Source organism: Pteronotus mesoamericanus, unplaced genomic scaffold, assembly GCF_021234165.1.
Source record: "Pteronotus mesoamericanus isolate MK-2021 breed Mesoamerican mustached bat unplaced genomic scaffold, CSHL_Meso_final contig_82, whole genome shotgun sequence".
Lineage (NCBI taxonomy): Eukaryota > Metazoa > Chordata > Mammalia > Chiroptera > Mormoopidae > Pteronotus > Pteronotus mesoamericanus.
In genome coordinates this window covers 4,473,312-4,500,381 of record NW_026555265.1, presented here as the reverse complement: position 1 = coordinate 4,500,381, position 27,070 = coordinate 4,473,312, and the positions used below count along the sequence as shown (strand labels likewise).

General features: G+C 36.1%; 1 protein-coding gene across 1 annotated transcript in view; it reads left to right on the top strand.

Moving 5' to 3' along the window:
* Positions 1 to 27,070, top strand: part of P3H2 (prolyl 3-hydroxylase 2) — a 157,303-nt gene that overhangs the window by 104,208 nt on the left and 26,025 nt on the right. The window contains exons 2-4 of the mRNA XM_054585122.1: positions 19,553 to 19,705; positions 20,634 to 20,823; positions 25,601 to 25,732. Coding sequence (XP_054441097.1) covers positions 19,553 to 19,705; positions 20,634 to 20,823; positions 25,601 to 25,732 — 475 coding nt within the window. The remainder of the gene's footprint in view (positions 1 to 19,552; positions 19,706 to 20,633; positions 20,824 to 25,600; positions 25,733 to 27,070) is intronic.

The window sequence follows — 27,070 nt, the reverse complement described above, 5'->3', positions numbered from 1 at the left end:
TACCAAAGAGGGTTGGCCAAGAGTAATACAACAGCCAGTCAGAAGACATAGAAACACAGCTTTTTGTGAGTTGAATATAACTTCAAATTAAAATCAAGAAGATACTTTTATTTGTCTACAAGTGAGTTTTACTACTGTTTTGTTTTAGGTTGCAAAATCTCAATTGTCTATGTACTGGCAACGTATTCAGAACTCTGCCCCCAGAGAACCAATGGAAAGCTCTGGCATGTCAGTGGATGATTGTAATACTCTGATAGAGGCACTATGCTGGGTAGCTCATGGGGTTTAACAGACATGTGGGAGTTGGTTGTTCATGGTAGACACAGCAGAGTAAATGATGTCTAACCAGACTACTAAAGGTGATTAAGAAATAATGAGGCAGGGAAGGAGAGTTTTCCAGGGAGAGGAATACTACATACTCTCTGAGAGGAGAGAGTAAACAGACCTGAGACAAAATTCAACAGGAGCACAGTTTAGAAAGCAACGAAGAATAGGGTGAGCAGCGAGTCCGGCAGGTAAACCAGGACCAGCCAGACAGCAGCTTTTGAGTCACTTAAGGAATTTGAACTTTAGCCTCAGACCAGCGGGGGAGTCTTTGAAAGTTCAAGTCAGGGAGGGGTAAGATCAGATTTACATTTTAGTAAGATCATTCTGGCTTCTGTGTGGTAAATAGATTAAGGGGAGCAGGAGCTCACAAGGAAGTTTCCCAGAGCTATTTTCCTTTATGTATTTAAATATGATGCCCTTCATGCACATGTGTGTACTCAGACATACACATGCATGCACACACAGCTTTTCAGAATTTAATTTGTCTTATTTAAATTATACTGAAACTCACTGGTGGCATTTACAGACCTTTTTAAAATATTAACTTTTTCTTTTCCTGAAATAAATAAATATATATATATGTATTTTTTTATTCAGGAAAACATGATAAACTGTGGCCGATCCCATCCCCCGCAGTCCTCTAATTTGCCAGACATCAAGTGCTGTCAGGAAAAAAGGAAGTCAATTCTCTATAGAGCAGAATGCCCCAGCCCTTCTCTGAAGTGGCTTTTATTGAGAAAGATATACAGCGTGCATGCAAAGCTTATCAATCAATGCCTAAAGGCTATATTTACAAAAAACAAATAGAGATCATAGATTCGATCTCTTGACAATTGAAGGAACACAGAGATTTACCTCAGGTCAGGGTCTGTTAAACATGCTGAAAACAGATGGTTGTTAAAGTATGGCTCCTGAATTCAGGAGTTAACTCCTTCTGTTTGGAGCTTAAACATCTGGTTTTCCCTTATCAGGTCAGAGTAAAGCAGAGCAAGTTTCAGTGGATACAATGCATTCTTTAGGCCAAGTTTCCCATGGGAACCCTCGGTGTTAGCATCAGATCATGCCGCCTCCAGCATTCCCAGTTTCCTGGTCGAGACTTACAGGCTCCTTTCAAGGCCTGGCTCACACGAGGCTACAATTCCCAATACCACACCAAGTGGTCCCCAACAATAAACTGTGATTCTTATTTTTTCACCCTACTACCATTTGTTTCTTTATAACACACATGTTCTATATGTTTGTTTTTGAAAATGAGAAAGCAAGATAAAAATAATTATCAAGTTCCAAATAAAACCCCCTGCCTCCACTCAAACACAGCTACTATTAATATTTGATGTACATAATTGGGTGATTACTGTACATGGTGTTATACCGCCTGCTCTGTTTTCAAGAATATACCATAAGCACCTTCGTGTGCTTCATTAGTCTCAGTGGCCATATAATATTCTGCCATATGATTGCTCTGTAATTTAGTTCATCCTTATTATTAGAAACTTCACTTTTAATTTGATCAGATCAGAGTTTATATGAGTCTTAGAAATTCTTTCTCACAAAGTTAAAATGATATTTCCAGACAGACTTCTCTGTCTGATTATCTGGCGTTATGGGTTGTCAGCATTTTTCAGGATCTTTACCACTAATTTAAGTAATACCAGGAAAATATAGTTCTTTAGGGGGCTTTCTACATTAGTAAAACTTTTTACTTTCAATAAAATGTGCAGAGATGCTTAGAGGAAGAATCTTGATCAAATTCTTTTTTAGAATTAGAACAAATCAAAATGGGGGGTTTATGTACTGTTAAATAAAAACAAATTTACCACTTCAAAATGACTGCAAGAGAAGTTTCATTGGCCTTGAATTTTTTAGTATTATCCTAAGAAATTATAAAGAAACCAGATATTTTAATTTTCATTTGGAACTCTGTTTTTTTCTTAACCTGTTTCCTAGCTTGTTTTAATGTCTAATTCCATAATATTTTTGTACAAAGAACACTGAATTAAAAGTTAGAATGTTCTAATTTAGTTGCTAGCATTGTCATTGATCAGCTTATTACTTGAGAGAAATAGCTGAGCAATTAAGGGCCTGAGTTCTGGTGTAACACATTATTGAATTCAAAGTCAGATTCAATTACTAACGGTTTTTAGTTTTCTTAATTGTAATCGAAGTTATTGATTCCTACTTCACTCTTAGTTTCATTTTTTAAAATGTGGTATGTTAGTTCAAGATTGAGGTGTCTTGTAGTATTGGTTTCTTCTGAGGCTTATCTCTTGACTGGAAGATGGTGACCTCCCTTCCTTACATGGTCTTTTCATCTGTGTGACAGAGTTCCTGGTGTGTCTCTCTGTGTCCTAACCTTCTTTCCTTATAATGACACCAGGCAGATGGTATTGGGATATACGCTAAAGGCCTCATTTTAATTACCACTGAAAGTCCCTGTCTCCAGATACAGTCACATTCTGAGGTACTGGGATTTAGGGCTTCAGCATACGCATTTTAGGGGATATAATTTATCAATAATGTAATGTATCTAAAACATTTATTTCAGTTCTCTGACATATACATGTTCAATAATAGCAGCAACTATTATTTAGGCTCTCTGAGCTTCAGTTTTCTAATTGTGAAATTGGGATATTAATATCCACCCAGCCTGCATATGATGATGATATGAAATAATTTATGTTAAATTTCTTTGTAATATAAATGGTAGGAGATTGTTGTTAATTCCTGATGTATACATACATACCTACTCTCTTCTCTTTGAGAATATGTACACTTCATCAAGGCATTTGCTCTTAGCTTCATTTCCATTAGAGGTAGGATTTGGAAGAGTAGGATTTAGGCTCCTATTCTCCCTTTTATTCTTATAGGTCTCAGCATTCTTACTTCCTGAACAGGAAAGAAGAGGTTAATAATTACCAATGCATACAGCCTTTCCCATAGAGACTTTGCCCGTATGGGGCATGAGGCAAAAATTAATGAAAGTGTAACAGAATCTCTCCAAATGGAGGCAGGCGAGAATTCCTCTAGTGCCTTATGAGAGTGTTTTCAAGTGAAAAGAAGGAACACAGCTTGTATTATTTTGTAATAGGACCACGTGTTCTTCTGGGTAGAAAGAGTAGAGGTGGCAACTTCCAGATGGAAGGCTACGTTCATTTTAATGACTTGGCTGGGATTTCTCTCTGGTTGAAAATTGGACTTGCTATGGAGTCTTTAAAATATAAAAGGTTTTAGGTTGACAGAAGTTGAGTCTTCCAGAAATGGGAATTGTGGCATTTTAGCACTTTGTTGGCATGTCCGGCAGACCTTTGGAGTGTATGTGGCCTGGTTCCATACTGCTCAGGATTCAAAGCCAGTGGAGACCTGATTGGAGACTGTAGGGCACACTGGCCCCTGGAGTTTAGTGAGGTTGATCTAATCTGCTTGTCACTACAGGTGGTTCTACATTGCTAGCATAACCTAGTAGTTTAGACTTCTTTCCAATGAGATGGAGATGTATCTAAAAGAGAGTTTCAAAGGATTCGAGCCTCTCCATTGCTTTGAAGTGTTTAAGTGCCCTCCCAAATATAACACCATGTTTGTTTAACTTCACGCCCATCTTACTTTGGCACCAGCCTACTTTTTATGTATTCGCAGCTTCTTTAAACCCCATTCTCAACATTTGAACTCCCAACAAACTAATCTTCACACGTGGGTCACAGTTTTTCTCAGTGTCTTGCCCATGGTGAAATGCCCTCCCTGGAACCTCTGTTGAAATCCCATCCATCCTTAAGTGTTCATTACAAATGCCATAGTCATAATAAGACCTCTACGAAGGCTCTCTAGATCCAAATCCACCTATTTAAAAGCACTTTTTTTCCTACTTTGAATCCTTATAGTATTTGTTTTTACTTCTTTTATGGACCCTTACTTAATCCTGAATTATAGATATTTGTCCCATCCCCCAGATTAGCTACCAAAAAGCAGAAATTATATCAATTTTCTCCCCACCATTTCCGCCCATCCGAACTTAGCACAAGACCTTCGTTAAATGTTGGTCAGGTTGAACTGAAAGACAACATAGAGTAATCTAAGCCTCAGGGTCCCTAGAAATACAGGGTTTATAGTACCCTATGCAGATAAAGTGGGAATATTGGACTACATATGTGGAAGATCATAATGGCGATCTTTTCTTAGTACAGATCAACCAAACATGCAGCTACTAAATTCTGCCACAATATAACATTTCAAGGAGAAGGAAGCCAGTGTAAACCACAGTATGTGCAAATTCAAAATCAGAAACCCTGAGTGTTTAACCACTAAATATAATTTTATAGTCTATTTGACATGATTTTTCTAGGCTGTGGTTCAGTTCAAATAAGGCTCTTCTATTGAACACAATCCTAATTCTCTTCTGTACTCATTAGTAGCCACTTTTCAACTTTAATTTAGCTTATTCTGGGTGGCATGGTGAAAAGTATCCTTTTATGACTTTTGGAGAGATATATTTGGGTATAACTTTTTGATATGCACTTGTCTAAAATGGTTTATTTTTTTATTTTCTTGCTGAATAAGGAAGATTGGTCACTTAGTCTTAAGCACAATGAAATTTACCAGGAAAAAAATTATTAACTTTGGAATTAGAAGATTAGGTTGTAGGTCTCAGCTCTTCTATTAGGATTCATGTGTCCCTGAGAACAATTTCTTACTTGTCCATCTAAGTATAGCAGAGGAGAGAGTTTGATGCCAAATGATGTCTAAAGAGCATTTCAGTCTTTGCACTTTGGGATCACTTATGATGATTTAACAAGTAAAGCCATTCTTTTATCAAAGTTAATGCAGTTCACCAAGAGAACAGGTTGCTAAATATATACCCAATGAAGTAGAATCTTAGAAAGCTAATTAGTCTTTTGAACCACTCTGAAGCAGGAAAGATAATTTTTTGGTTAAAAAAAAATTGAAAAATGTAGAATAAAATATCCCATTCAAGGAAATTAACTATTGGAGTAGCATATTAAAGGGTCTAAAATGTTATCATAAATATGTTTAACCTTTACTATAGTTTATCTTACACTTAATTAACTATAAAAACTTCATTTTTATATGCCTATGAGTATCTGGGAAAAAAATTTCTTCTCAAGATAAGAGCTAATTACAAACCCAAAGACATTTTCCTCTGTTTTTCTGGGTTGCTCTGAGTGACTTGTAATAATATATAAATGATGGACATGGACAACAGTGTGGTAATTGTAGGGGGCAGAGGTGGGTATAAAAAAATAAAAAATATGTAAATGAATGTGCCCTCATTCTGGAAGGTCTTCCGTTGCTTTCTCTGTGCCAAAGATCCCAAGTGTACCTCAAGGGAAGACCTTGCCCAACACTCAGTTGATTGAATCTCAAGTCAAGATTCTTTACCACTAAGATGTATTCCTTTTTGTGCTTTCTCATTATATTAAACATAAACTAGTTCAAAAATGGAATTATTTTTTTCAATACATAGCCAAATTTTGGAATCATCTAAAAAAATACTGATTTACATTGCTATTTTCATCATTATCCTAATTGACTGGTTTTGAAATTTTAAGGATGTCCTTAACTTTTACATGTCCTTTGGCTATTGCTGTGGGCTGAATTGTGTACCCCTCCACCAATTTTGTGTTGAATCCTTGACTCTTAATTGTGATGGAGATGGAGATTTACACACGGGGCCTTTGGGAGGTAGTTAAGTTAAGATGAGTTCATCAGGGTGGAGACCTCAGGATAGGATTAGTACTTTATAAGACACTACGGAGAGCTTGCTCATTCTCTACGCTGTGAGTACACCATGAGAAAGTGGTCATCTGCATACCCATAAGAGAGCTCTTACAAGAACACTGTCATGTTGGCACTCTGATCTTTGACACCCAGCCTCTAGAACTGTGAGAAAATAAATATCTGTTATTTAAGCCACCCAGTCTATGGTATTTCATTATGGCAGCCAAAGCTGACTAAGACAATCAGTCAACTTGTTATTTCTGTATTTGAGAAACAGGATTACAGTGTTTTCCAAGGATTTTGCCTCTTTCATAGTCTCCCCTTACTGGTTATTGTAAGATATAGTCTATCCTACAATAACCAAGCTAACCTTTCCACAAGGGAGGATTAGCAAGTTGATAATACCTCCATGTTCATACCATTTTTCTTGCTGAGAAATAAAAAGTTATTTCAGACTACTTGTTCACTTATAAAAAGCTTGCTGTTGCAATTCCATCTTACCAATAAGTAAAAAGCTGAACAAACTGAAAAACCAATAACTTTTCTAGAATTCACTAAAAGAAGTGAGAACACAGTATTTAAAACAAAACAAAACAAACCTTCCTGTGGAAAACAGTTTCAAGAGAATCAGAAGACAAACAGCAGGCTAGGAAAAAAAATACTTGCCGAAGACATACTTGAGATATGGAATTGTTACCCAAAACAGGCAAAGAGTTCTTACACCTCAAAAAAGGAAGAAAGAAAGGGAAGGGAAGGGAAGGGAAGGGAAGGGAAGGGAAGGGAAGGGAAGGGAAGGGAAGGGAAGGGAAGGGAAGGGAAGGGAAGGGAAGGGTAAGGGAAGGGAGAAAACAGCCCAACTAAAAAAATGGGTCAAAGCCTTAAAAAGACACCTCACCAAGGAAGACATACAGCTGGCAAATAAGCATATGAAAAAATCCTCCACATCATATATCATCAGGAATACAAATTAAAGCAGTGATATTCCACTACACATCTATTAGGATGGCCAAATGCAGACTACTGATAGCATCAAATGCTGACAAGGGCATGAAGCAACAAGATCTCTCATTCATTGCTGGTGGAAATGCAAAATGATGAGGTGTCTCCAAAAGACAGTGTGGCAGCCCCCTACAGATTAAACTGCTCTTACCTTACCATCTAGCAATCTCATTCTTTGGTATTTACCCAAAGGAGTTGAAAACTTATGTTCACAATAATCTGCATGTGACTGTTTATAGAAAGCTTTATTTGTAATTGTCAAACTTCGAAGCAACAAAGGTGTCTTTCAGTAGGTAAATGGATAAACTGTGTGGTAATCCAGACAGTGAAATGTTATTTAATGCTAAAAATTAATGAGCTATCAAACCATGAAAAGACTTGGAAGAAACTTAAATGCATATACTAAGTGAAAGAAGACAATCTGAAAAGGCACAATACTGTTTAATTCCAAATGATATTCTGAAAAAGGTAAAACTATGGAGAGAGTAAAAAAGATCAGTGGTTGGGGTGTGAAGGGATGAATAGATGAAGAACAGAGGGTTTTTAGAGCATGGAAATGCTCTGTATGACACTAGAATGACATATACCTGTCATTATACATTTCTCCACACACACAAAATATACAATAGCAAGAATAAAATCAATGAACTTTGGGTGACTATGATGTGTCAGTATAGGTTCCTTAATTGTAACCATTGGAACCACTCTGATTGAAGATGTGGATAATGAGAGAAGTTATGTCTATAAGCAGGGTATATATTAGAAATCTCTAATCTTTCTTTTCAATTTTGCTGTGAACTTATAATTACTCAAAAAAAAGTCTTAAAAAGTTTTTGGCCCTGATCTCGTGGCTCAGTTGGTTGGAACATTGTCCTGTCACCAAAAGATTGTGAGGTTGATCACCGATCAGGGTACAAATCTAAATTGTGAGTTCAGTCTCTGGTTGGGGCATGTACAGGAGGCAACCAGCTGATGTTTTTCTCTCGCATCAATGTTTCTTTCTCTCTCCCTCCTTCTCTCTCTCAAATCAATAAAAATATCCTCAAGTGAGGATTTAAAAAAAAAAGTTTTTGTAGCTACCTCAAATATTGTAGTTTTTATTTTTTTACATCCTTTTTGGAGAGAGGCAGTGGAGATTTTCATGACTCCACTCACATACATACCCACATAGATATATCTGTTTTTCTTTTATCAAAAATAAAAGTCAAACACCTCAGTTTAGTGTTCAGAGGTCTCCATAATCTGGCCCTGTTCAACCTTGATTTCCATTACTCTGCAATCTAGACCTTCAAAATGAGCCAGGTCAGCCAAATTACTATTCTGTAAAAACATCTGAGTCATTTCTATTTCTCCCTTCTCCACCTGTTCTGCATCTGAGATGTCCACGTGGTTTCTGTTACTGAAAACTCAGTCTCAGTCCCACTTTCTCAATGAGGCCTTCCTTGAACTTTCCAGGTGTCAACTCATAGTTGTTTGCACCAATTAAATGCCAACAGGAGTCACCAATTTGGGGTGTGGTAAAGATGAAAACTTTATTCAGTGCAAAAAGAGCTCAACTGTGATACGGTAAGGCTGAGAAAACCACAGGGCTGTGGAAGAGCTCAATTATGGTGCAGCATGGCTGTGAGGCAGACCTGCGGCCAGTTCTGTCTCTCTCTAGACAGTTCAGCTCTGCTCCACTCCTTGCTGATCTGCTCTGCTGTGTGCTGGTCTGCTTTACAATGCACTGGTCCTGCTCCACTCTGCTCCAGCAAGACATCTTTGGTGTTTCAGCTTAGTCAGGAAAACACAATCTTTGGTCTTCAGTGGAAAGGGAAAGTGAGTTCCTAGAGCAAGGAGGAGCTGGCTTATATAGACAAGTCCCTGCCCCTGGTCTCTGATTGATCTATCCTCATGCAAATGAAGATTCCAAATCCTCATAGCTTGGTTGGTCCAAAAGGCACTTTACTAATTGGTCAGAATGGGGCTGTTCTGATTGGTCAGTGAAGATGTTGATGGGGATAAAGCTGCACAGCTCCAATTGGACGGGGTAAGTCTCAGTCATCTTGGTTGAAGCAGGACTCCAGGAACTCCTTTAACAGGACTGGCTCAGATGACAGGTAGAGAGTTTCAGTACAGTGACAGGTAGTTCCATGCAGGCTGCTCCATGAAGTTAAAAAAAACCCATAAGGGTTTATTCAAACCCTTATGTAGAAATGGCTTCTAGTCTCTTTTTCTTTTCTTTCTTTCTTCTTTCTTTCTTTCTTTCTTTCTTTCTTTCTTTCTTTCTTTCTTTCTTTCTTTCTTTCTTTCTTTCTTTCTTTCTTTCTTTCTTTCTTTCTTCCTTTCTTTCTTCCTTCCTTTCTTTCTTTCTTTCTTTCTTCCTTCCTTTCTTTCTTTCTTCCTTCCTTCTTCCTTCCTTTTCTTTCTTTCTCTCCCTTCCTTCCTTCCTCTCTCTCTCTCTTCTTTCCTTGCTTTCTCTCTCTCTCTTTCTCTTTCTTTCCTTTTTCCTTTTCTTTTCATTACAGTCCAGTTAGCCATTAGGAGTCCTAAGTAGGTATCTTTTCCCTCAGGGACCACACAGGTTACGGTGACTTCAGATTTCTCTCAATTTCTATAGCACTGTGTTGCCTGTTAACCGCTCACTCTGCCCTCTAATTCTGTAAAGCCTTAGTTTTTAAGACTAATAGTTTATGTTTATCTCCTTGCCCTACTGGACTGTATTTAATAAAAGATCAAGAGCCATATAGCAAATATTTTATATCTTCAGAGAGCACCTATCACAGTTCTTTCTATGGCAGAAGTGATCAGCAGACACTTGTTACATGGACCAGATGTGCACACACACACTCACCTCTACTTTGAAATAATAGATTGAAATCCCAAATGTATGTTTGTGACTGTTTTAATAAAAGATATATAGTACCACTAGTATTGCAACTAATTTTCTGTGCAAGCCCTTACTTAAGGCAGTGATATTAGATGATTTAAAGAGAATCTGTAGCCCTGGTTACTTACAGTTAATGAAGGTTAGTATTCATAAGACCAATGCAAGTGCCACAAAAATTACAAGAATTAATGCTACGTGATATGTTTAGTAAGTGGATTTTGTCCAAGCTTTAACCTCCTCACAAATTCAGATGGCATGGAACTTCTTTCCAGTACAGTCTGTTGGCTAAGGTACAGAGAAAATGTTTGGGTTTATATTTAACCTGTGGATACGGCAGGGATATTTAATTTACAATACAGCCTGAGGGTTATTGCCATGGCTGAATGCTTAAAAAGTGCAGAAGTGATGCCAGAGGAGCTCATGAAACTTTGAAAGAACTTTGTCATCAAAAGTACCTCTTTAATACAACCATGAGACCTGTCAGGTTAAGAGCATCCATTAGTCATCTTGATGGGTTAAATACCTGAAGGGTCTCTTCTTGAAATCCCCTGCAGGAGGGTGTTTAGAGTGAAACTCCCTTTGTCTTGTAGCCACGCTGCATTCTTTCGCATGAGTTGAAGTGAATGTTTGGAAACACTTTTTGAAGTAAATCCCCCACCTTTATAAGAGCAAGAGAGACTTTGTATTTCAGAGGGGAACATGGCGTATTCTTACCAAAAAGGTGCAAGTGGAAAAGCTTTTGATTTGCTTGTTTACTTTTCTTATATTTCTCATAGTGGAGTGATTTGGTGGAGTGTTAAATTTGTTTCATAAACATAAATGGGAGACCAAATGGAAGGGAGATATTAGAAATAGTAATGATAGCATTTTTTTATATGCTCACTAAATCCTAAAATCCTCCCCAAATCATCGGTTTTGCCCAGCTATCTCCAATATTAGCCTAGCAGTGTTACAATTTTTAACAAGGCACATCCCAATTCTTTTTTTTTCCCCTGATCCACATGCCTCCATCTGTGAACCACTGAGAAAAGGCAGGGGCTTATGAGAGAAATGGGAGAAAATCCTATACTTTGATTCTCACTTCTCAGGCTTCCCACTCCTTCTTGCCTGTGACAAACATGTTATGCCTGTCATTTTAGTTCACAAAACAATGTTGGAGACACGCATGAAACTGTTGAAAATTTTATATTCTCAAGGTTAGAAAAATCAGTGTTATGTCTATATTAAGTTATTTGCTACCAATTTTTAAAGAGTATCTTAGAAGTAGAAAACCCAAATCTACAGTTAATTGCCATTTTACAATCATCTTTGACAAATAAATGGTGCAACTTTGTAAGATGGGGCCGGGGGTAGGGAATGAGATCTGGCTGCTGATGGCTGCCGGGACATAATTCTGGTAGTGAGTAATTAGGGAGCTGGTTGTTGGCTCTAGAGAAGTGATGGCCAGATAGAACTTTTTTAATGGGTCACTAGGGAAAGACAACATTCATCTCCATTTATCATAATGAAAGCCAGACAGAAGCAAAGCAGGAGTGAATGGTTAGAAAAACAAAATTTGTTTTTGTACCATGAAGTTCATTAGGGGTAACGCAGTCAGTCCCAGCACTAGTTTCTACATGAAGTAGGATTTCATTTTCCAGCTCTTTCAAAATTGTTACAATAGGAATTGAGTAGACACTCAATAAATGACCATTTTTTTTATTAGTGGTATTGTAAAGTGCTTTATAAACTATACAATAATATAAAAGGGTAAATTCTTATTAACCTTATGTACGAAATCATGGTCACCAGTGTGAGGGTCCCAAAGGAAAGAAATACAGCTCTGAGCTCACAAAGGGGGACATTGGATTTCTATTTATTTGCTTTCAAAAATCAGACATAAATAAGATTTTTTTAATGCATTAAAGTGATAACTATTGCAATGGTCACGGGAAGTTGGCAAAACTGGAGTATCAATTGAATGACATCTACCTTCCAAAGAAATTTTTGAAGAGGATTAAAGCTGTGGTTCCAAAAACAGTAGCAGGAAGCAAATGTCAGACAGGTCTTGGCACAGACGCTCTTTTCAGTAACCATTAGTCATCCTCTGACACCTCAGGGGAGACTTCTGGACAACACCGCAGAGGTTAAGATGCCTGCCCAGTTGTTCCTTCTTACCCTGTGCTAAGGTGTAGAACCAAAAACAATAGAAACATACCGATAAACCACACACACTAATTTCATTTGATCCCTGGCAGATATGACTTGCCCACATTGCATCACAAAGATAGTTCTCCCTCCTCCTTACACAGCAGGCATTCAAGCCTTGGCTGTTCGCTTGCTAGCAAATTAGATAATACCCAGATGGCTTGAGGGATTTTGTCCAATTAAGCACATACTTATTTTTTTGCCTGATACATTGAGGTTTTGTTGTTGTTTTTTCTTTTGAAAACTTTAGGGATTTTTTTTTAAATAGTCTCTAACCTGAAATATCATATTTAAAAAATTCTGCCTCTTCGCCTTAGTGTTTTCCTTACCCTGAAAGAATGTTTTTATTTAGATAAGAAAACTTCTAGCAAATTTAACTGATAGAATCTCTTATTCCACTGTGCTTATGAGGATAACCTCATTTAACAGTGGCTAGTCACCATCATTGTTTAACTTTAACTTGTAAACATCAGATTGAAACTTCACTAGAGTGTTTAGAAAGAGCAGGAAGATGTTTATCAGGCTTGGTACCATAAGAAATTGAAGAAAATAGCATGAGCAGTTTGGCAAAAGAAAGTGCTTTAAAAAGATATATTCTTCCTTTCCAATTTATTCCATAGAGAAAATGTTCCTCTTCAGAAATGTCATTTCCCAAATAATCCTTACCAAATAGCGATTTGAAAGCTATAAATATTTACTTATAACCATGACTACATTTCAGACTAACATTCCATAAATGCAAAGATAATTTTATTTTCTATGTTAGTATGAACACTGGACTTGTGAGTTAATATGGGTTCTTTAAAGCTGGAAATTTCTAAGTTTTCTGCATTGAAATATAGGAAAGAATTTAATTACTAGAAGTTTCCTTACTACAGGGGTTTGGTTTTTTTTAAATAAATTATACCTTTTCTGTGTCCAACAGGACTTTGAGTTACCTCACTAAAACAATTATTTGTATAATTAGATTTTTGAAATGGAAACAGAAACAAACAAAAAAAAAAACTAAAAAGGGAGGAATATACCAGGTTTAATAAAAATGCAACTGAGTTCTGAGCTTTCTAGTAGTCAAGACAAAAAAGGACAGCACAACATATTATATAGTCATCAATGTCTGGTAAATTAATTTTGTAAATTTGTCAAGAGAAACAGTTATTTTCCCTAACTGAATTATTCAACTTTTTAATGTATGGGTCTTTTTGCAAGTTACATTAACAGCATAAAGGATAGTACCATCACCAGAAATTGTGAAATATGAATGCAAAGGTGTTTTTCATATGAATATTTTTTCTTTTTCAATTACATTAGACATTTCATTTTATTTTATATTAGTTTCAGCTATAGCTATACAGCATAGTGGTTAGACATTTATAGAATTTATGAAGGGATTCCCCCAATAAGTCTAGTACCCACCTGGCACCATATACAGTTATTACAATATCATTGACTATATTCCCTATGCTGTAATTTATATCCCATGACTGTTTTGTAACTACCAGTTTGTACTTCTAAACCCCTTTACCTTTTTCACCCAGCTTCCCAGCCCCACCCTTCCCATCTGGCAACCATCAGTTTATTCTCTGGATGTGAGTCTGTTTCTGTTGTGTTTGTTTGCTTGCTTATTTTATTCTTTAGATTCCACATATAAGTGAAATCGTATGGTATCTGTCTGGCTTATTATACTCAGTATAATATCCCTTAGGTTCATCCATGTTGTTGTAAATGGTGAGATTTCATTCTTTTTTATGGCAGAGGAATAGTCCACTGTATATATGGACCGCTACTTCTTTATCCAATCATCCATTCATGAGCAATTAGGTTGTATCTGTATCTTGTGTATTGTAAATAGTGCTTGTCCTATGTGCACTTGAAAAAAAATGTATATTCTAGTGTTCTGGGGTGAAATGCTCTAAAAATATCAATTTAATCTATTTTGTCTAATTTGTCATTTAAGGCCGCTGTTTCCTTGTTGATTTTCCATCTGGAAGACTTATCCATTGATTACAATGGGGTGTTAAAGCATGCTACTATGGCTGTATTACACTCAATCTCTCTCTCTCTATGTCCATTAATATTTGCTTTATATATTTAGGTGCTCCTATGTTGGGTGCACAAATGTTTATAAGGCTTATATCCTCTTGTTGGATTGATGCCTTTGTCATTATGAAATGTCTTCCTTTTGTCTCTTATTATCATATAGCTATTTTTGACCCTCAAAATATTTGTCTTTATTATATAAAAATGTTTAGGGCATTCCTAAAATAAGATTGAATTTTGATTAACCAGCCTGATGTTTACATTTGAAACACTATAATTTATAGAATTTAGTTTAATCTAGTAATGGCAAAAATTTAAGGTAAATTTAGAGACATTAACATGTACGAAAACATCTACAAAAATGTTTGGTGTCATCATTACTTAAAAAAACATTTTACTGATCCATAAAAGGAAGACTAAAGTTCTCAGACCATACATTTTTAGTGTTTAGCATAATGTACATGCTGAATGTTATCTGGCATCTTTCTTTCTCTACAGCCAGTTTGTTTGTGCTGCTAAGTAGAACTTAAAAATTTCTGCTGTGGCTTAGAAACTAAATGTCTTCAGTGTCTATTTGCATGCTTATCAATATGAAACTTCATATGGGGTTAAAAATTGTCTGAAGTTGCAATATTGTGAAATTTAAGTAAAAAGTCAAGGAAAAAAATTACAGCATTTTATTAAATGTAATGCATGATATTGGATGAATTCCAAATGTTAGAGTGAGGAAAATAGAGAAAGAATTCCCTTCTTTACTGAAACTGTTGATGTTTGTGTAGAAGAATAGAAATTACTTTGGGCTTGACGTTTTACCATGATTGTATAAAAAAGGCTTCAGAAGATAGTAAGTGACCTTAAATATTCTTTTTCAGAAGTACACAGTGTTCTTTACATGTTTTAATGCTTTAGAATATATTTTTTCCTTCCTTGCACATGTCTTACAAGCTGTTTTAAATTTCTAATTCAAAGTATTTGAGCTTCATTTTCTTCTAATTCAGAAGAGAGAGAACTTGTATATTTTCCCTAAAATGTGCTTGGAAATTTTATGTTTTCTTTTGTGCTATGTGTTTGCATTTTGAATTAAGAAACATTGCTATAGCAAGGAGGAATAGCATAGAAAGAAAGGGAAAAGAATGGAAGAGAGATGGGGCAAAAAGGAAGGAAACTGACCTACTCTGTTCTATTTTTATTTTGCAAAGTAAAAACATTATCTCTGACTTGGATTACTGCAGTGTTCTCCTGCCTGCTATCAAAGATCTAGCTTCCAAATAGCAGACTGAATTCTTACTTAAAAATTCATATCAGATAATGTTTAAAAGTCTTTACTAGTTTTTTCCTACATTTAGAACAACATTCAAACTCTTTACCATTGCCTTCAAGTGATCTGTTGCCCTCCAACTTCCCAAATCTCTCTCCTTAATCTCTGCTCCGCTTTTAAAAAATATCAAGACTTTTTCCACTTAAGTCCATTTCACTTGACATTCTCTTGCCTGGAATGCTCTTCCTCCTGTTCTGCTCATGACTGACTTCTCAAAAAATGTAGGTCTCGTCTCAAAATTCCTTATGCAGAGATACCTTCCTTGACTGATTTATCTAAATGAGAACTGCTTTCATTCCAACCCCCAGCAGGCTCTTAGAGCATTTTGTTCATTTATTTCTTCATAGCACATAGCACAATCTAAAATCAGTTTCATTAATGATTTATTTACCTGAGGCTTGTCTCCTTGGGTAAGGCTGTCAACACCTAGAAAGCAGGGTCTTTGTTTTGGTCATGTAGGTGTTCTCATTTACTATTAACAGTATCGGCACAGATTCTGTGCCAAACAAGTATTTGCAGAATAAGCAAATGAGTTAAACAAAGAATTTGGGTATGACTGAAGTACTGAGCCTATGTGTGTTTTCTTGAATAAGAGGATGACAAATTAGAAAACTTCTAGAAGCTCTAAAACTTTAGTGGGAAAAAGATTGCACAATGACAGATAGGCAGAAGTTATGCTACAAAGTTAGGGTCAGGGCCAAATCATGGATGTTCTTGAATGTCATGGTACATGGTTTCTGGAATCTGTTTTGTGGTCAGAGGATAGCTACTGAAGGTTATTCAGTAGTCAATGTGTACTTTTGAAATGCTCTTTTATTATTAGCCTGGAAAATCATTTGTGCCTCAGAGGAGTCTCATTCACTCACCAGTGGACAGGGTAGCTTCTGCATGCCAGCAGGGTGTTGATTTAATCAGCATTCATTTCTTTTCCATGCAGTATGACTGCCACGTACAGTCGTGGTGCTTCTGGGCTGGCAGGAGAAAATGTTTGCTTTGCCCTTCGTAGCCGGAGGTGAAATGAATGATGCAGTGCTTCCTGAAGGCGTTTCTTACCCCTATTTCTCGTATCTCAGTGGAATAGTGGGCTCCCTTAAAAGTGATACCATCTTGTTGTCAAATCATTTCCCTTTCTTCAATTGTTCTTTATTTTGCAGCTTGTTTTTCTAATGCATAGAGTTACCCTCACATTAGAGTTATCCTCTCCTGTGGTTTGTCTTATTTTGGCCTTTAAAGAAATCCAGTTTGAAGCCTTTAATACAGTTTGCTTTTTGTTTGTTTTAATGGAGTAGTGGATAGATCCTTCCTTACCTGAAACCTAGTACTTACAAGGCCTTGTAATAATATCCAGCCAATAATATGGCATTATATGTAGCATACACATGTTCACCTGAACTTTTCCTACCACTTCAGATGTGTGTATCTTATTTCTAAAATCAAGTACAAAGATATAAGCTTCCAGTTAAAATAATGACCTGTTTTATAGACTTTGGCAGCCAATACTAGTTTCCTGAACTGGTTCACAATAATTTAAAAGCCTTGGCCAGTTCAGGAATAAATTTTATGGTTTAACTTTAAGTAATGGAATCTTTTTATACTTTTTATATTGGGGATGATGGTATTATGTTCAATACCAGGTTATAAATAAGGAAAGTACCAAATAAGGAAAAATCAGTGTGGTCAAATTTAAGAAAAAGAACCAACATATTAACATTGACTGGCAGTTTTCAAAAGCTACTGGATCACATTCATGGAAGATAATCAGTACTGGAAGCTGTCAGTGGGAATAATGACTTCTGAGATGTTATTAAACTTATATCCTTTTAGTACATTGTAGCTTATGAAGCACGCTCACATGTGATATACTATTATGCCTTTTGATTTGTGTGTAAAAGATTTACTTACCAGAAGTTATTTTTTTTCTTCTCTTAGATATATAATAGGCATCTTCTATATGTAAAGTAGAAAAAAGAGATAAATAAGTCATGTGGTCCCTTTCCTCAGAGAGCTCTGCTAAGGGAAATAAACATACTCCGGTAAATACAATGTATGTCAGCATATAATCACCAGTAGAAGAGAAGAGATGATACCTTAATGCTTGACTATAGGTATAGGGTTGAGAAAAGATCTCTTAGAGAAGACAGAATTGAAGTATGGCTTTGTAGGATATTTTAGATTTCAATAAGAAATGACCAAGAGACAAAGGATCTCTAAGTCAGTGAAACAGCCTGAGCAAAACGTGAAGGCTAGAAGATGAAAAACATAAATATTGATTTATGTTCCATCAACTAAAATGGCTGATGCTGTAAAACCAGAGTATGTCAGTACTAATCTGTTTTGTTCATAACTTATTGTTTGACTCTTAACTGGACGCAGTTCTCACCCACCATTAGAACCTTAAGAATCCTTATAAATTATGTATCCATGAAAGCTATAGACTACACCCATCATTAAGGAGAGCATATTTACATCCTTGAAATTCATAGGTCATTTATATGTAGTATTCTATTGTTTATTTTATTAAGGCTTTAGTGATTTCTGAAGAACATTCTTATGTATATTACACAATTAATTTTTTCCAAAATCTTATATAGTAGATGATGGTGTGAGGATTTTATGGGCATTTTCTTAAAGGAGAACTGAGGCACAAATGCTTAGATGACATTTTCCAGGTTCATTTCATTAGGAGGTATAGACACACAGCCAATTTACAATCTATCCTTTTTCATCTATACCTATATAAACTTGTTACTTTGTAGATATCCACAAAACTCATATTTGTGTGTGTGTGTGTGAGAAATTGAAAAATTTAAATTAAGAAAGAAACCAGGTCCAAAAATTAGTAATTTTGACAGCCAAAATAATTCTGGGAATGCAGGATTGAGAACGAAGAAGGTAAAAGTGGCAGGGAAAGCTGATTTCAGACCAGTTTTAATGGAAAAAGGCCAATAGGTAAGAATATGAAAATTAAAGGGGAATATTATGCTATTATTAGACATGGTTAAGGATGTTAGGGCTTGAAATAGGGAAGTTTATGTTTTCTGTGGTGAGGGTTAAGATGCTTTATATACCACAAAATGGCAATAGCTGGAGACTTGGGAACCTATTATTTCCTTCTCTATCTTACTCATGCTTGAGTGGCCAAACTGTCAAAAGCATACTCAGTTGAATCTTATATGCTGTTCCATGACATTATATTTACTTGTTCAGGAACGATGAGACTTTATGTTATAGTTAAAAACAGACCAGACATAATTTAAATTTGCCATGGAAAGGACTACTAATGTAAATGTTCAGTTTCCTGATATGGGGCAAATGAATCTATCTATAGACATTCTTCATGACTAACACATAGAGAAACATCTTAAATTGAGTAAATTTAACTTCATTTTGTTAAAAAATACATCAGCACATGTTACATGGAGCAGTGTGGTAAGTGGTTTAGGAGAAAATTTATAGTGTCTTTGTAGTGATTATTAAAAAGTCTTTTTTTGTATCAATGTGAATCAAAGTTGCAAATTTGGAATCAACTACCTCTATGAAGGGAGTGTGGTAGAACATTGTCTGTGCTGTACTTAGCATCTTTTATTGGAATAATTTATTCCTTCTAACTTTGTATTTTTCACATTCTAAAGCCTGGTAACAAATTTGGTGGAGTGGAGGGTATACCCAGTCCCATCCTTTGAAAAGTTATAGGTTTGTTTATACTCCCATTGTCAGGATTAAGGAAAAAAAAAATGAGACAATAAAAGACAAAGATGTTGAAAATATGAATTAGAAGTGACACAACACTGGCAGCTTCTTATTTCGATTAATTATAAAACAGAGGCATAGTGATTCAATTTTCCACACAGAAGGCTTAGAAAATAGGGGGAAGAGAATAAACTGGGAACAAAGTATACATGTATCCATTCTCACTCAATTCGTAATAACCACATATCAATAGTACCCCCTGGAGGTTGAGTATAGTGAATCTGAACTGGAACCCAACCTTGACACTTTTAAGATGTGAGAACTTGGCCTAGTACTGAGCCTGGTTTAGAAATATTTGCCTTTATTTGATCCTTTTTTTTTTTTTTTCTCCGTAGCTTAACCAGCTGGAAAAGGCAGTGGAAGCAGCCCACACATTTTTCATGGCCAACCCTGAACACATGGAAATGCAGCAGAACATTGAGAATTACAGAACGATGGCTGGTGTTGAAACATTCCAACTGATAGATAGAGAAGCCAAACCACACCTGGTGAGCTCCCGGCATCCCTGCCAACCATGTGGTGCTAAGTGCTCCCAAGTTTTATTTGACTCAAAGCAGATTCCTGTGAATGGATATTGCAGATTGGTTCCTGATTTCCAACACAGTGACGTTTTTGTACTTTTGGAGTTATTAGATGAAATATAATAATTATCAGGATTGAAAAAATTGAGAGACAGTGAAAATTAATTTAGAAAATCAGTATGACACAGTGAAAAGTAGAATGTGATATACATATCTGTAACCATTTCTAAGCTTCAGCTCCCCCTCCAATGCTTATTTTACGCCCAGGACATGAAGCCAACGTGAACTGCGTAGTTCACGCTGTTCTTTTCTAGCTCCAAGTCCAGTGGTTTTTCCATTGTATCAGTACTTTCAAGTTCTGGTTTTTTTTTTTTTTTTTTTAAGCCACATAATTACTTGTTTAAGTGAAATCTTACTTAAAATCACATTATGTTGAAAGAGCTTCTTTTACAATTTGAGATGCTGCTATTTTTAACATGTGGCTTCTAAGATGTTTGAAGAAGATAAGAAAGGAAAAGTTTAAATGGAAGCATTTTTGGTTTTTTTTCCTAATTGAGCCAGACCTGGAAATGGTTGTCAAGTCCACCGACATCAGCCCTCCAGCACTTTGTTGCATGGTCCTACCTACACTCAAAGGGGTTAGAAAGTATAGTCTTGAGCGTGCTCAGGAAGAAAATAAAATTGATTGGTACCTCAGTTGTTGGCTTGCTCGGTAAGTCCTTTCTTATGTACAGTTGTTGAAGCCAGAGCAGCCCTTCTTTATCCTGTCAGAGCACAAGAATCCAGTACCCCACCTACCTAAGTGATCCGGAGTCTGCACGTACCCTGCTAGTCAAGTGCCCTGTGGGTGCTCTTCCGGGTAAAAAAAAAAAAAAAGGTTTTCTGTTTCTTGCAGGAGAGTTACAGTGCAGGAGTCAAGCATTACGAAGCCGATGACTTTGAGCTAGCTATCAAGTACTTTGAAAAAGCTTTGAGGGAATATTACAGTGAAGACGCGGAGTGCCGAGCTCTGTGTGAGGGGCCTCAGAGATTTGAAGAGTATGAGTACTTAGGGTATAAAGCTGGTCTCTATGAAGCCATTGCAGGTAAAGCTTATTTTTTTCTTTCATTTACTTTATGATTATAGATATACTACATGCAATCTGTGAAAATATTCCAACAATGTGTTATAGAAGTAGATATTGTAAGAAGTGAAAAATGTTCATATATCTAAACAAACCTACCTCCTATAGATAAACTTACATAGTTTAAATTTTGGTGACTATGCTTCCCAGACATTTTCAGATGCATATCTAAATATTTATGTATTTATTTTTGATAATTTCATTTTTATAAAAAAAGACAATACTATAAATACTGATTATTGGCATATTTTTTTTTGTTTCATTTTATGCTTAACAATATATTGTGGACTTCTGCCCATGTAAGTACATGTAGACCTAGTTTATTATATTTAATAGTTGCATAATGCTTCATCATATGGGGATGGCACAATTTATTCGACCAGTTCTTTACTGATGCATGTTAAGGAAGTCGTAATTTATTATAAACAATGTAGTAGTGAATCCTTTTGTATGGTCTTCTTTAATTATTTAAAAGAGTACTTTATTATATGTTGGAATTTAATGTGTTACAAATATTTGAAATATTTAAAATAGTGAGTAATGTATATTCTACATTAACTGAGGAAATTGGCTAGTTAACCATTTGTGGTGAGAAGTGAATTTTCTGCTGCATATGAAAATATACACACAGATGCATTCTTTTTATATTAATTATTTCACCGTAAAAAACAGAAGAAAATGCAAAACATTTGTATAATAGTAGGAGAGGAAAAGTTCTTTGCAAGACAAAAACAAGAAATGTGAAGAAAAAATAGACTTTAATGAGACTTATAAACACAAAAGATATAATAAATCAAGCTGATTTATAAATGACAAAGTGGAAAAAATTGCAAAAAAAATTACAGGCAAAGAGTTAATATCTTTATCTTTAATGTTAAAATGGAGCATGTCAATTATTAGTAATTTGTTATTTACAAGTAGTATTAATAGTAACAAACATTTATTTAGCAGTTACAGTATAGAAAACACTTATTTATATCTCTTTTAAGTCTCTAAACAACTTCTTATAATATATTATTGTTTTCACTCTCTTTTTAAATGAAGAATTTGTACTTCAGAAAATTTAAATGATTAAATTTAAGTGAAACTTGGAATCAAAACTAGGCTTTTCTCACTCTAGAGCCCATACTTTAAAGGCCTGAACAACTTAAAACTGGACAAAGGGTAATTTATTCAATAACAAATGTTTAGCAAATAATTGTTTAGTGAACAGTGTGTTCCAAGTTATAAATATATAAAAAACAGCAATCAACTTCACATGTACTCATAGAAATGCAAATTAATGAAGTCAATATGCTTTCCTTAACTTTCAACATTTTCTGTCTCCCTGAAAAAGCACCACTTACCTAGTAGCTCAAACCAAAACTCAAGAAGTTATGGATCTTTCAATCCAAAATTTCCCTAAATCCTTGTCCCCGTCTGATATGTCACCGGACTTTGATTGATGCTACCTTCTAATGGCACTGAGATTTCTGGGTTCTCTGCACCCCTTTTATTACCACCCTGGTTCAAATCAACAGTACATTTTAACAAAATCATTATGTCCTCTTCATGTTTTACTCTGTAGGCAGACAGAGTAGTATTCCAAAAAAAAAAAAAAAAAAAAATGAAAGTCTGCTCACAAACATCCTGAAAATCCTCCTCTGGCTCTCATTGCACTTGGAATAAAACCCAAAACCTTTAATAAGGACTTGCATGACTATACACCTGGTTATGTTTTCATCTTTATCCTTTTGTTTTCCTCTTTGTGACCCATTCCTTTGAATTCCTTGGATATGCAAAGCTCATTTCTAGTTACAAATCCTCAAAATATTCTTTTTCTCTGTCACTTGGCTAATGCCTTATCTTGTTCTGTGTTCAGTCCTCAATGTCTAAGTGCAGTGATTGGCAAATAGTATGTTCTTAGAAAAGGAATGGGTTGAATTACTGAAGTAGATGACATATCCATCAATTACACTGCAGAGATTAAAAGGGTTAATAATACCCTATATTTGTGAATAGATCATAAATTGTTAAGGTCCTTTAGAAGGGCAATTGGGGAATGTCTATTAAATTAGACAAGTTAGATCGAAAATCAATTTGTCAAATGACAAATTTGCCACACACTTAGTTACCCAAAATCAATTAAGTGCACTTAAAATCAATTCCAATATCTGAATTACTGAGGATTTCCCCCCAAGTTGTGTTGCAGGGGACCTCTGTCAGAGCTATTTGTCTCCACTTTTTTGAGCACTGCTCATTTGGATGTCAGTTTAATGTGTGTTACATTTCTATGTATTTCTCTAAAGAGAAATGTTTTCCTTTATTATAGTTTACTACGTTGCGGTTTTGTGGGGATATGTGTCTTACCTCCACTCCCACATTTGCCTCTACACCTTCCTCTACTAATGGCCACTAAACAGCCTTGGCAAATGTCCAGATCTGGTTTAGGAAAAATGACAAACATTTCCCCACAGTTTAGCATTTAGTAATTTGCTCAAGGTCACCACAGCATATTGCTGCTGGAAAAGAAGAGCTCTCCTAACTCAGGCCCTTAATACTTAACACAACTTCCAACACCATGACCCTCACTTCCAGTAAAGAAAAGTGATTTTAAAAAGGTTTAGTCCTTTTAGTTCAAACCAAATACTATGTATTATAGAAATATGGTAAGCCTTCTTGGGAGTTTGAAACATTCAATTTTCTATGAGATAGAAATTTTAGAAAGTATTACTACACAGCCTTTTGGATCTAAACTTATTAGAAACATATTAATTGCATGATAACGTTTGGTATAGAAAGGAAGCAAGGAATATAATAAATGATATTATAACTCTGAATTCTTGTTTGGTTCAAAACTGTGTTAAATGTGGAGTAAAACTGGTTTTTAAAATACAAGTTATTGAGAAAGCCAGAATATTTTAATTTTACTGGCAGAAGAACATTAAAAACTGGAGAAATATACAAATGGCTTCTGAATGCCATTATTTATTACTAGCCATGCTTGTTGAAGCCCTAAAATATATTATTGTGTCACTCTTATTTTGCTGTTATTTATACCTTGTTTAGAAAAATACTTTTAATCAGATTTTGATTTCTTGGTAGGTGTGTTTCCCACCTATTCCTTGTGCTTGTCATTTGGAATTAGGAGGAATGTGTATTGGGAAGTAATTGACCAGCTAACTGGGAAAAAACAGTCGGCGTTGTTTGGTGTTTTCTTAAGAGATAAAATACCTAGCTATTTATCACTAATGTGCTAATTAAATAAACAGAACACATTTTTTCCCTCACATTCTCCCAGTTAGAGTTAATAATCTTTGAGTTGCAGGGATTCTATAAGCTGTGCTATATTGGGTTGAGTTGGCCAAGTTATGTGAAAATTGGCCCATTTTCTTACTAGAAAATGTACGTTCCCTTTCTGTTGTGTTCTGGGGTTCTTCTTCAAGGTCATCAATATACATTCTGAACTCTCCCTAACACAGTACCTTTCAAAAGAAGGTAGCCATGGTAAACTAAATTGTACCATCATGAAGTTAACTGGTTTTATCATCATTCTCAAGAGAACCTGCTCACTCAGCGTGGGCATAACACACTATTTATTCTCTTGTTGGAAAAGACTACCTCCATCTTCACTGTAAAAATCAAAATTGGGGCAAAATATAGGAAGTATTTTTTTCCTCCTTTTCTGGTTCATTAGTCACTTGTGTTTTCTCAGCTCATGCTTGGCTGAGCTAGAGCCCAGAGTTGAGGCAAGCATGAAACCCCTTCACTTCAGCATCAAGTTAAATGGGAATAAAGAAAGTGGGACGAGGAGAAAGAGGCAAAAGCAAAGTGCTTATTTAAATTATTTAGCTTTCACTTTTCTCATATTTTAGCAGTCTCTAATAGGGGTGTCCAACCTGTGCCCTGTGGGCCACAGGCAATCCAGGATGACTATGAATGCGGCCCAACACAAAATCGTAAATGTACTTAAAACTTTTTTTTTTTTTTTTTTGCTCATCAGTTTTCATTAATATTTGTGCATTTAGTGTTTGGCTCAGTACAACTCTTCTTCTTCTAGTGTGGCCCAGAGACACCAAAAGGCCGGATACCCCGGCTTCTACAGTATTAGGATTTAGTGTAGTTAAATTTTGTCCAGGTGATGGGCTAATTTATATTGGCCAAATGGATTTCTAATCAGTAGGTTTAAAGGAATATTGTTTTTATTTCCCCTTTAGGAAAAGTTGCCTGAAAATGTTAACAAGCAGAAAGAACTTCTAGTTTACTTCTCTGCAGTGAACTCCCCACCTACAGGGCAGTTCCTTTCTCTCAACTGATCCTTTTCAAAGCCAGGACCTAAACTTCTGATCCTGACTCTGAAACACTTCAGGCTATCGAAAATCTGAAAAGAGGCCCTGAAGTTGTTAATTATAGAAAAGCAACTGTTTGGCTTGGTGTGAGTGGGGTGAGATGGCCTGTGTCACTTTCAGGAGATATAGAAAACAAGACACAGGAAAGAGTGCCATACAGAGGAAAGACCAGGAGCCAGAAGATCTGGAATCTACTATTAATTAGCTCTAGTGAGCACCAATTAGGAGGCCTTGGAAAGTCAGTTAACTTTCTTGGTGAAAAGGATCTCTGATCATTAAGTGAGTGTGATAATGGTGTGGTCCTCAGAGTGTGATGAGGCGAGGCATGCCCTGTGTGACTGTGGCTCTGACTCTGAAGTCTGGACCTTCAGCTGATTGGAGGAACCCACTTGCCGGCTCTTGTTTTCCAGATCACTACATGCAGGTGCTGTTTTGTCAGCATGAATGCGTGAGGGAACTTGCCACCCGCCCTGGCCGCCTCTCTCCAATTGAGAACTTTCTCCCCCTGCATTATGACTACCTACAGTTTGCCTACTATCGAGGTAAAGCATGAGTTATCTGTGAAGAGCTTTGGGAGAGGGGGAGGTGCCTGTCATTACAGAATTGCTCTCTCATCTCACAGCACCACGGCTCAGGGCAAGAAGAGCAGCAGGAGAAACTACAAATGAGCAAATGCTCTGATAACATCCCCAAAATTATACTTAGACTGATGTTTTATATGCTTTTTAATTTTTTTTTCAACTTAATTTTAAAAGGTAATATAGTCACAGGTTCAGAGACCAAATTTCATGAAAGTCTCCCTCTCTTCCTTTGTCTTAAAATTCGTAAAGGAAGAAAATTTTTTCCTTCCTTTTCAAAAATGAAATTATTGTTCAAATACGTGTGTCTCCATTTTCCCCCCACCACTCTCCCCTGCCCCACCCACTCCCATCTCCCACTCTCAATCCCTCCACACTTTGGCTTTGTCCGTGGGTCCTTTCTGCATGTTCCTTGACCTGACCCTTCCCCTTCTTTTCCCTGTTACCTCTCTCTCCCTCCTCCCCTCTCATTACTGTTGGTTTGGTTTTTTTTTTCAAGTTGCTGGTTATGTTTTTCTTGCTGGTTTGTTTTGTTGATTAGCTTCCACTTATAGGTGAGATCATATGGTATTTGTCTTTTACCCCCTGGCTTATTTCACTTAGCATAATGCTCTCTAGTTCCATCCATGCTGTCATGAAAGGTAGGAGCTCCTTCTTTCTGCTGCGTACTATTCCATTGCATAAATGTACCATAGCTTTTTGATCCACTCATTAACTGATGGGCACTTAGGTTGCTTCCAGCACTTGGCTATTGTAAATTGGGCTGCTATGAACATTGGGACGCATAGGTTCCTTTGAATTCTTTTCCCCACAACCTAATTTCATGCCCTACAACCCAGTTCTTTTATTTATTTCTCCAAAACTTATATAGAAATCACACACACACACACACACACACACACACACACACACACACACTCTCTCTCTCTCTCTCTTATTTCTGCCTCTTACACAAAGAAGATAGCATATTATTTATACTGTTCCCTACACCATTTTCTTCACTTAATGATACATATCAGATATTTTTTAGTAGGTTCGACCTACGAAATTACTATTTGCTTAGGTCAAATTTTGGTAATTTTATGATTCAACCTAATTGTATCGGTTCAGAGACCTTCCTATTAATTCTCTTTACATCTGCATATATTTGTACTATAAGTATTTCATGTGACTTTTCTGATGGGCATTGTGCTGCATATAATTTTTTGTTATGATAATCAATGAAAAAATGAATAACATTATTTTACATTTGAACATAAATACCTATAAGATGGATTTCTATGAATTGAAAGGTTTTATTCT